A 12,174-nucleotide genomic window follows, 5' to 3' on the forward strand; every position below is an offset into this window, starting at 1 on the left:
ATGGCTCAACGGTGGCAGCCTGCACGGACGCCGCCTCGGGAACTAATCGGAATGGAGCAGGCATCCGAGGACCTAGAGTCACCCCACTCGTCTCATAAATCACATCTGGCATGATAGGCTCTGGGTCTGAATCATCATCACTCAGCATGTGGATGTGGTCATCGATTACATCAAACTCTAAGAAATGAATGCCATCGGCTGGTGGAGGGACTGCATGTGTGGTGTGAGCAGGTAACGGGTTCGTGGTCACACTCGGCTGACCCAAGTGTACCAAACCCTGGTCGATCAAATCCTGAATGGCATGCCTCAAAGCAGTGCATCGATCGGTCTCGTGTCCAGGCCCCTGATGGTATGCACAGTGTAGATTCATCCTGAACTGAGGTGGAATCGGTTGAGGCAGTGGCCGAGGGGTGAGAGTAGTCAATAACCCAGCCTCTGTAAGTTTCCGAAGAGCCTGGCTCAACGGCATGCCTATCTGTGAAAACTGTCTCTGCGTCCTCAAAGCAAAAGGTGCAGAGGTCTGCTGAGCTCGAGGCCTAGGGTATGAAGGTGCGGGCCTCGGAGTGAACTGTGCAGCGTAACATGGCTGTCCAGTGGCCGTGTATGAAACAGGAGGCCTCTCAATGCCCTGAGTGGCATAGTAAGGTAGAGCCAATGACTGAGCCTGATATGTCTGATCAAAAGCCGGGCAAGGTGCCCGTGGCCTGAACTGCTGAGGTGTGTAAGATGGATGAGTCTCTAGGAGCTGTGGGACCGGCTGATGACGCCTAGGAGGCCTCTGACTGGAAGAACCGATAGCGCTCACATCTACTGGCCTCGGTCCTACGAAGGGCTTCTTCCCCTTAATATCACTAGGGGAAGAATCTGTCCATAATCCTCTCGAGATGCCGTCCTCGACATCATACAGAGCCATAACCAGAGACCCAAAATCTGTGAACGGGGCCCCTACCACATGTCTGGCGATCCGCGGCTGTAGGCTCCTCAAAACCATCTGAATCTGGTCCCTCTCTGATGGTCTATCGATAATCTCAGCTATCTTCCCGCGCCAGCGAGAAATGAAAGAAGAAACAGACTCCTCTGCCCTCTGTCTCAAAGCCTCGAGCTCCCTCCTCGATACATCTACGACAGTGTTAAACGAAAACTGTCGTAGGAACTCCTGGGCCAAGTCGTCCCATGTGCGGCGCCTCGAGGCCTCCAGAGATGCAAACCAACGCTGGGCCGCCCCACTCAAAGATAGTGGAAAAAGAGTAATCATCTGAGGCTCGTCCAGTCCATGAGCCCTCATCACGGTGCTGTATAATCGGAGATGGAGGCGTGGACAACCAATGCCGGTATACCTCTCAATGTCAGGCATCCTGAACTTAGCCGGTAAGCTAGCTACCGGCACTCCATCAAAACCCTCCCAAGTAGTGGCTCTGTCTAAAGTCCTCAACTGTCTCAAACCCTGCTCAAGCCTATCCATGCGAGCATGTGGGTCCTCTGAGGTCGGGGTAGGCACGGTGATGGGAGGCGGGGCAACCCCGGTCTGACTATGCAGAGTGAACGGCATGGCCTGTGGTGCTGACTGACTGGGTGGAGGGGGTGGTGGCACTGTATGGTCATACTGGGCACCATCCGGGGGCGGGACCTGCTGGGCCTGCTGCCCATCTATCCTCCGGCCAAGGCTAGCTATAGCCTCCTGAATCGAAGCCATGGCCTCAGCGAACTGATCGACGGTAACTATCTGTGAATCCATATCCCTCTGATCTGATCTCTGGTCTAACTGGTCCGATACCCTGATCAATCTACCCCCAACTCTGATCCAAGAAGTCGAACCTAGACTGAACGTATCGGTACTCCTGAAATAGTGGAAATACTAGATAAGGTGCGGGGTAAAGGAAACTTCACAAAGAATGTCTATCAAATGTGTCAAAAGGTAGCCTGGAAGCAAACAAACTGATATCCAACCCTGAGCAGATATATAAGAGACTACTGTGAAGGTAACCAAACCTGTTACTACTGAACCGGCTCTGAAGGCCCACAGATGCACCCACGTGTAGGGAGGGAGTCCTAATCGGAGGATCTACGGCTCAACCTACAAGGTGAAGGCAGAAGCGATCGTACCCTCCGGCGGTACGCAACCATCTGCACGCCTCAAAAAGAGACGGGGTGCTTCCATGCAAGGTGGTCATCACCTCCACACATGCACTACCTCGACATCCCAGGGGGTTTCCTATGGTGAAACCTCTCAAACTCTCGACGTTCAATGGTCAACTAAAGTGCACAGTGAATGGTGTGGGTGCATCCGAAAACCCTAAGAATCTAGAGCAAAAGAGGAAACACACTGGTCGCACGACTATCCATGAAACCTAGCTCGGGGCTATACAGGTCTTCAATGATCGGACTCCAATCGACATCAAAGTGTCGCTCTCCTCCAGAATGCTCCCGTGCATCGATATAGCCCGTCGCTAGACCCTACTCCTAATCTCTGGCTCGGTCAAATAGCAAGCACACAGAAGGTCTCACACTTGTAATAGTGAGAACCGAGATGAAAGGAATGACCGAGACCAAGAGATTTGGAAGTAAGAGGATAGAAGTGAGACCCACATAGACAAGCGACATGCAATCATGTAGAGGAAGGGCAGTCATGCATCATACAATCAGGCAGAGCAGAATATATCACTCATGTACACACAAGATAAGCGAGAATACGACAATCAAGACGAATAGTGATACAAACATCATGCTTAAAGACGATCAAAATAGTATACAAGTCAGAGAATCAACATGTCAAGCTGAGTGATATACAATGGTGAGTGTATGCATGTGAAGTGATCAGAACAATCATGCCAAAATCAGAATCAATACGCTAAGTGATGCAATAAGATCAATCATCAATAATCCAGCATGTCAAAATCTCAAATGAATACGACATCTAAGCATGCATCAAGAAATCCTCAATGTACAATCAAGAGATGAGCATCCACTGATCGTCCAATCAAATGCCACGTTTGCTTCACTCTAAGTTCAAGCTTGACCCTCTAAAAAAAATCCCCAGTGGAGTCGCCATTTTGTGGACCCCGCATTTCGACTCAATGCGTTTCCCACTCGATGGCAAGCTCGATTTTTTTTATTTTGAAAAATGACTTATTAATTAAGAAAATGACTTGGAGTCGCCACTTATTTTTGTTTTATTTTTAAAGGGTAAACAAAATAAGAAATAAAAACCCTAAGTGTGACTCCTTGTTTTGGAAAAGGTGGTCTGCAAAAAAAACCGGATCGGGTTCGGGGGTCAGGTTACTTATCGGGAAGGTACGGTAAAAACCGTAGCACCCCTCTAAGTCCCTAAAGTCGGGTCTCTACTAATAAAATGAAACTGACGTGGCAATCGAATAAGAAAGTCAATGGATACTCACATCAATCATGCATATATGAGAATCAGAATATGTATAGTGAATGATCAGAATGAGTGAATGCGTACCTAAGCAGCAAATAACAACGCGCTATCATGGAATGAGGTTAGTGAATAAACGCAAAATGATTATATGTATATCAAGGAACAGAATAAATCGATCACACATGACAAATGAATCCATCAATCAGTCAATCAATCATGAAATCTCATATGTGGGGTCCCCACCAAAGCCCAATTTATGGTTCATGAATTAGTGTTACAAATTTCGTGTCCTAGAATTATGAAGAATTTATTTTTGTTTATGTAGAATCAAGAAGATCAGAAGACTATTTAAGAACCGAAATATAATTAAAACTTTTCGAGTGAAAACTGGATTCTTGAAGTTTATTGGAAAATTGGAGTCTTGGGAATTAAATTTAAAAGATTAGAGCTTCGGTAATTAAAATGAAATTTGCCAAAGAAAATGAGAAATGAACTTTAGGGAATTAAACTGCAAGGATATAGATTTTGAAAGTTGAATTTGTAATAATAATAATAATAAGGGATGAACTTTAGGAAATTAAGCTATGAGAATATAGATTTTTAATAATAATAATAATAATAATAATAATAATAATAATAATAAGAAATGAACTTTACGAAATTGAACTGCCAGAATATAGATTTTTTAATAATAATAATAATAATAATAATAAATGAAATTTAGGAAATTAAATTGCAAGGATATAGATTTTTGATAATAATAATAATAATAATAATAACAATAATAAGAAATGAACTTCAAGAAATTGAACTGCTAGAATATAGATTTTTTAATAATAATAATAATAATAAGAAATGAAATTTAGGAAATTAAATTGCGATGATATAGATTTTTAATAATAATAATAATAATAAGAAATGAACTTTACGAAATTAAATTGCAAGGATACAAATTTTTAATAATAACAATAATAATAATGATAATAATAATATTAGGAAATTGAACTGAGAAAGAGTATATATTTTTAATAATAATAATAATAATGATGATGATAATAATAATAACAATAATAATAATAAAAATAATAATAACAATAATAATAATAATAATAATAATAATCATAATAATAGAAATAATAATAATAATAATAATAATAATAACAATAATAATCCCTAGCAACCCTAGTCATAATAAAACCCTAGTCCGGTCCAAGTCCATCAGCAAACCTCAAGCCCATAATAATAATAACCAGCCCAAGTCCATCAGCAAACCTCAAGCCTCCAAGTCCATCAGCAAACCTCAAGCCCAAATCCAAGCCCATCATCAAAAGGGCTTTGGAAGTGGACCAATGATGGTGGCCCTGCATCTTATCTACAACTTGGGCTCCCAAGTCTCTAGCCAGCACCACGAGACATTGCCCCACCTGCTGAAATCCCCCTGATCTTCACTATCCACAACGGAACCTTCCAATGTCGCGAGACGCATGCGCATGTCAGAGGAAAACTCAAACTTAGGGCAATGGAGCCACCTAGTCGGGCGTGTGTTCCAGTCTCATGCTCGGGCCTATCAGGGAGCACGACAATGGCATCCCTACACCTTGCAACCGTGACAATGAAGCCTTGATTTTTAGAGTGAAAACGGACAGCACTCATCCTTGCCATTCTCCAACTGATTTAAGCGCTTAGTCCATCTCTTCTTGATGAGACAACTTGCAATCCAGCACACGGAAAAAGTCTAAGTCTGGGGAGAAAAAAAAAGGTTGGCGAGCATGGAGTGTAAGGAAATGGGTTTTGGTGGATATAGGAGGCATGGGATAGGTTAATGAAAACAGGCAATAGCATGGGTATAGAGACATGAAACGGATGAGTTAGTGTACACGGGTATGGAATGAAGAGGTGAGTTGGGCAGTGGGCATGTGAAATGAAGGTGGATGGTGGGTTTCATGGGATCGATGATGCATGGCAGGACAGGTAAGGGGGTGTCTTGAAGGGTACGTACATGCATGGATGGCATAGAGTGGTGTAAATTAATGAGAAAACCATGAGTGTGAAGGGTTGTGGTGTAGAGAGAGAAAAGGTGGCGAAATGTTTTATGGGTATTGTGAAGGTTTAGGTGACATGCATGAGGGGTATAGAATGAGAATGGTGGTGAGAAGAATGGGTAAGCGGGTTTGGGATGGTGAAAACGGTGATGAGAGAGGTGTATAGTGAGAGGTATTGGGGAAGTGGATTTGATATGTATGGGTATAGAAGTAAAGAGTGAGAATAGTGGTGATGAGCATGGTGGATATTGGAAAAACTGATGGTGCATAGCTATATGGTAATGGGTGTGCGGGTAGTGATGTCGGCTTGTCAAGCTAGGCAGAAAACCACACCCCAGGAAACTCTTATACGGCCTCCAGAAAAAGACATCTCTACCTAGACTTCTTAGGTAGAAATGGGAGAATGGACACGGCTTGGATCAAAAACCAAAGACAGGGAAAAACAACAAGGAGAGCAAAACAATGGGAAACCAAAATGGAGCCCCGCAAACCTCATTTCACACATTAATCAATGAGCTCAGGAATGGGCTGAAGTAAATTTCAAATGAGCCTTAAAACGAGACTAAAACGTGAATGCCAATGTTCCATATGAAATCCCAAAACAGAGGATACAAAATGGGCTAGAAGGCAAGGATGAATCAAGTGAAAGCAAACCCGGATACCATAGAAACAAACTAGAGATACAAATGAACAGATCTGGACATCAAAACAGAACCTAATGATACTAAAAAAAAACTCAACAAAATGATATGGAAATGGAAAAACCGATAGCTTGTAGGAACACATGCCTGTATCGATTCCTATCAATGTGATCCTTATGCGCGTTTCTCCTTCTCTCTGGCCAGTTATCTCTTCCTAAGCCCTCCAACTCTCAGCCGATCTCCCGTACCTCTCCAGAACCTCTTTTCCGCTGTTTCTATCTTCCACAACCAGCCACTACCAGCTTCACTATTCCTCCATCAGCCAGCATGGCTTCCCTCACCCACTAGCATGGCCGCCATCACGTGTTTGCCGTGTCTGTGAAGCTACTCTCCTTGCAGAAAGGGGTCCCCCCACTTGCCTAGGGTGCTGCCAGCTGCTGGTGATGAGGAGGCCCCCTTCCAATGTCATAAAAAAACTAAAGGTCCCCTGGCTCCTGAAAGAGGGGTCTACAGATATATATTAAAATAGCATCAAATTTTAATAAAAAAATATAATTTATGATTTTCTTATAACATTCATTATTTATTTATAATTAAAAAATATTTTTTATTTTTAATAAGATTTATCTTAATTTTAATTTAATTAATAAAATAAAATGAAAAAAATTATATTTTTAAAAAATAATTAAAATTTATTTTTTCAAATATTTTAACTTGTGTAACACCTTTATTTTTACTCTTGAAAATGAAGAGGAAAAAATGTTAAGTCCTAGGGAAATATATAAAATTAAAGAACACAAAAGAAAGTCATAAAATAGTGGGAGAATGCAAAAAAAGGCCCATAAAAAACACAGTTCTGGGATGGGAAGGCCCAAACAAACCTTATCCATCAAATCCGTCTTTGGATCCTATTGGACAACAGCTTCCCACATCAGCTTAGATAACAGCCTTCACACACCCACCCTCCCTCCCTGCACTTCACCACACCACCCCCAACTGAAAAAACCACCACCATCTACCACCGCGCTACTCCGGCGAAATGGCTGCCACCGCCGCCGCCGCCATCGGATCTTCTTTCTCCACTACCATGCACACCCTCAAGCTCTCCCGGTCCAAACACTGCCCATCCGATGCTCTCCTCAGAATCATTTCAACCCCCATATTTAAAGTACCATCAATCTCTCACTCTCACGTGATCGACCCTCCTTTGTCTCTGCCCATCTCGCACAAGTGGAGGGCCCCCAGAATATCCGCTGCTGTTGCACAGGAAGAGGCGGCAGCCACGGCTCCGGTGGAGGAGGAGCAGCAGCAGGGGCAGGAGGAAGGAGAGCAAGTGTTGAGAGAAGAAGGAGCCGAGTCTCCTGTCAATACTAAGCTCTATTTTGGGAACTTGCCTTATAGCTGTGACAGTGCCCAATTGGCTGGAATTATTCAAAACTATGGCAGTCCAGAACTGGTTGAGGTATGTATAGTGTTGTTGTGACCAATCTTTTCGATCAGAGTATAGAGACAGTTGCTCTTGTTGTTGATTTTCCCTTTTCCCCCCCTCTTGTTTTGCTATATTTGATTGGCCATAGGGGTTTCAGACTGAGGTTCAATGAATTGAGTTGGTGATTTTTCTTTTACCATTCTATCCTTCTGGATTGATGATTGATTGAAGCCTTTTGTTCTGTTCTTTGCAATGAGCTTCTCTTTATTGATTGATTGAGTAGATTTTTGTATGTGGGGTTGCAAGATCCTATGGTTTTGGTTTAGTTGATGGGGATCAAGCATTTATTGGCATTTTGAAATCAGCTTTGCCCAACAATTACTCGTGCAAGCTCATTGAGTACTGTAATTTAAACTTGATTGATCACATTTCAAGCTTGAGCATGCTTGTTTAGACTTGAGGATGGCTGACCTCAGTATAATGGGGCTTTGGTAAAACAATCCCTGTAGAAGTTCTTCATTCACTCTCTTTCCCCACTTTCCTCACTTCTTCTTTGCACACAAAATGGGGATTTTCAAAATGAATACCATTTTCCTTCATTTCCATCACATTTTCTTTTTCTTCTTTTTTATTATGATAATAAAATAAGAGAAATTGAATAATCTTTTAATTTTTTTTCTCTTGTTGGCCCGAAAGGACACTTAAAAAAAGAAAAGAAAAAAAGGTTTGGGTGCAATTGATGGTAATGAAGAATGTCATGGTCCGAGAAGTGATTTCATCTTTTTGAGAGTAGCTCTATGTTGCATTTTCCTTATTCAATCTTAGTTGGCATAGCAGCTTTGCTGGAGCTGATTGTAGAAGGATCTGGAGGTTAATGCCTTTGTGTCAATATGGAAAGAACACAAAGCAAGGAAAAGGGAAGTCAATTTTAGTGATAAAAGTGCATTCCTAAAACCATGTTGATGTGGTAGATGGTCTCACATGGGGAATGTGAAACTTTCTTTTGTTGATTTTATGGATAATATGTAGGTTGGCTTGGTGTGGGGTTGCTCTAGCTAGGTTTGGTTTGAACATCCTTTGTGTGTGTGTGTGTGTGTGTCCAATATGCTACATGTGTTGCGCCCTTTTAATTGGCCTATCAAAATAAAAACAGTGTTAAATAGCTTTTGAACCTAGCTTGAACAGGGGTGGTTGAGCTTGGATGAAGAGCTTGAGGACAATCACAATACCCAGCTTGCCTCACAGCTTTAAGCCTCTAGTTGTTCAATTTAAGGTCTCTGCAATTCCTGCATTCTATTTCTATAATTGGAGCCAAAATTTTCCAGACAAGGTTTGTGTTTCAAATCAAATAAGAGTACTGAGGGGATCCTTAGCAAAGCATTCTCTGTTCTCATTTTCTCCTTGGGTAGAGATTACTCTTACCTATTGGTGCATCCATGCCCCATTTTTTTTATAGGCTGCTTATCCACACAATTAAGAAGGAATTTTTCTATTTGGATTTATTTATTTATTTTAGTTCTTAGGTTTTTTAGGTTGATTTATTTTGCTAGAATTTCAAATGGTTGGCTATGTCTCATTCCAGTAACTCAAACTGCCTTCATGTTGTTGCATATATTGCTAATGGTGCTATGAAGCTTTTAAGTTGCATAAAGAGGTTGCACCAAATATATCCATTTTTGGCTATGTTGAAATAGTGTTTAGAGAGCAAAAGCAGGGCTGAGTGTGATAGCAGCATCTTCAAGGATACAATTACTATTATCATTTTTCTTTTGGGAAGGGGTATTATAAACTCAAACCTACACTTCATGATCAAGATGAATTGTGGTATCAACAGTGGGCAAGCTAAAATGTTGTATTGTTATTCATGCTATGCTCAAAGTTGTGGTAAGGGTGCTTGAAATTGTGGGTTGCACTAGCAGCATTTGTTCTCAATCTTCTCAATCTGCTTAGGATTATCAATGGGGAAGCATCTGGTGTTCATTTTTCCTTTTTCTTTTTTTTTCTTTTTTTTTTATGGGTTTAAGAAAAGGCATTTTTGAATTTCATGTTGTTTGTGTTGGGTCTCTTTTTCTTTCACCCTTCCTCCGAAACAGTCTTATCTCTATATCATTATTTGCACATTTTTACATCATTAGGATTACTTAAACAGTTCAGTAGAAATCTCAATGTATGCTGCTCCTGATGAAATGCTTTCTTTTGCTTGAAGGCTGATTTTCACAGAATACAGTTACACTATCCGTTGTTGTTTATTTCTTAAAGGGATTATTTTACTCACTAATTCAAATGGTTTCAGGTTCTTTATAATAGGGATACTGGAAGAAGCAGAGGATTCGCATTTGTGACAATGAGTAGTGTCGAAGATTGTAATGCAGTCATTGAAAATCTTGATGGAAGTGTAGGAAATTTCTTCTCTTCATCTTGTATATGTTGCAAATCAATAGCATGCAGTTAACTTAGAAAATGATAAAATAACTTGATAAATTCCTTTTTGGTACTTTTTCCTAGCACATGACCAGATATGCAAACCATTCTAGTATTTATTACAGGCTTTGGATCTCATTGAATTTCATTATTTCAGGAATATGGTGGTCGAACCTTGAGGGTGAATTTTTCAGACAAGCCTAAACCTAAACTTCCATTATATCCAGAAACTGAATACAAGCTTTTTGTTGGAAATTTATCCTGGTCAGTCACATCTGAAAGCCTAAACCAAGTTTTTCAAGAATATGGCAATGTGATTGGAGCAAGGGTTTTGTATGATGGAGAGACAGGAAGGTCCCGTGGCTACGGTTTTGTATGCTATTCAACGAAAGCTGAGATGGATACTGCCCTTGAATCTCTTAACGGAGTGGTATTACCCAAATCTGAGCCCCACCCCTTTCTCCATGCCCTCATCCTTTTGTGTGATCACATGCTTAAATGCATATGCATGCCAATTTAATGACTACTTAACTAATTGTTCTTTCTTTTTTCTGTTGGTTCTTCAGGAACTAGAAGGACGGGCAATTCGTATTAGTTTAGCTCAAGGAAGACGATCATGAGATGGAAAGTCCAGTGTAAATTTGAGAAGAGTTGAAGTCACTGTGAATCACAATGAAGAGAGAAAGATATTCTTTTAGCCATCACAAATGCAGCCACTTGAGTAACTAGGAATTTTCTTTGGTCTCTTCTTGCGTCTATAACTCATTTCCACTTTCCTTTTTTCTTTTGAGTAGAACTTGTTTTTTTTAAGAAAATTAATCGCTTTCTTGTGATAATGATGGTAATGAGTTTATTTATCTTCACCATCAATTTGTTCTTAAACACACTTTTCCATGACGTTTGGGTTTATTCAATCCCTTGGTAACATTTTCTAGTATAGATTGAGGCCTTAAACAAGTGAAGTTGATGAGCTTTGCCCAAAAAAGTTTATACTTTTATTATTAATTCTTATGCAAATTTTGCAGTGTTATATGGCTTTTAATTGGTATTAAGCAGAGTGGAAGAGCACCTTCACTTGTCATAGGATTCGATTTCCATATAGCCATGAGGGTAACACATTGTTGTAATATGTGGTTCATATTGAATGAAATACATATGGAGAAAAATGGACAAATGCTGGAGCGAAGCGTCGCTCTGGCATTTGTCATTCAAGCTTATATTTTTATTGTTGTGGGCGAACAATAGGTTGGGCATTGCCCTCCTGCAGTACGGTTCAGGGGTATTTTTGGAATTTCATTAATTGAGGCTTAGTATGTAGGCAATCTATCGAACCATATTAAATCTATATGTTTTTCCTTTCGTTTTCTCTAATTTTCACCATAATATCGTTGCACGAAAATCAACACACATGCATGCCAAGTTGTACGAGCTAATGTCACAGAATGTACTCGAGCCACAAGCCATAGCCATCTGCTTGAATCCTGAGCCTTGTGCAACTCTCCATTTTCTTAATGTTGAGACAATCTCCATTTTTATTTTATTTTATTTTTTTTATGGGTGTCCTTCTGACAGTTATAAGGGAGTAGTGAGAACTGGTTCCAATAATTGGCATTGTCTGTGGGGATCTTCTTAAACTAACCTGTTGGAAATGGTCTGCACCAAGACAACCTTAGCTATTGAAGGAGCCTCCACTTCTGTCATAGAGGAATAGTTGCATGCCACAAAGGAGCAGTACCACACGCAGTAGGCAGACCAAGAAACATTTTTGAAAGCGATCGATCGATTAGTTATGTAAGGAAAATATAGTTTGGAAAGCTAGGGTCCAGAAACAATAAGTAGATTCTAACAATCCTCTCTCTCGTGAGCAATTGGATGTTCAAATCTTTTTTTACTTTGGATAAATTTTAAGTGAAAAACTGGTTTTCTTTGTTTTTTTTTTTTTTAAAATAGAGTTATCATTTATTTTATTTTACTTTTTTCAAATAAAAAATAAAATAAGAAATAAAACTTTAAGAATAACTTTTTATTCGGAAAACGTGTTTTTGAAAACTCGAATCTAAGTTCAAAGTCAAGTTACCTATGAAGAAGAGATCATAAAGTAGGTAGCACCATAAACATAAATACAAAAATATACCCGAATGAAATATTTAAAGTATTATAATGAAGTAAAGACACACATACCTAAAATGTAAAACATTCCCCGGAAATAAACCAAGATTAAAAGAACTCGCAATTGTATATAAAAAGATAGAATTTTTATTCTCA

The 12,174-nt window shown here is 40.1% G+C and overlaps 1 protein-coding gene across 1 annotated transcript; it reads left to right on the forward strand.

Annotated features, from left to right (window-relative positions):
- The first annotated feature begins 6,981 nt into the window (after nucleotides 1–6,981).
- On the forward strand, nucleotides 6,982–10,848 carry LOC104879303 (28 kDa ribonucleoprotein, chloroplastic). Its single transcript, XM_010651854.3, has 4 exons — nucleotides 6,982–7,521; nucleotides 9,782–9,883; nucleotides 10,067–10,339; nucleotides 10,476–10,848. The coding sequence occupies exons 1-4, from the start codon at nucleotides 7,099–7,101 to the stop codon at nucleotides 10,527–10,529; spliced, it is 852 nt and encodes a 283-aa protein (XP_010650156.1). The 5' UTR covers nucleotides 6,982–7,098; the 3' UTR covers nucleotides 10,530–10,848.
- The last annotated feature ends 1,326 nt before the right edge of the window (nucleotides 10,849–12,174 follow it).

This window comes from Vitis vinifera, chromosome 5 (genome assembly GCF_030704535.1).
Source record: "Vitis vinifera cultivar Pinot Noir 40024 chromosome 5, ASM3070453v1".
Lineage (NCBI taxonomy): Eukaryota > Viridiplantae > Streptophyta > Magnoliopsida > Vitales > Vitaceae > Vitis > Vitis vinifera.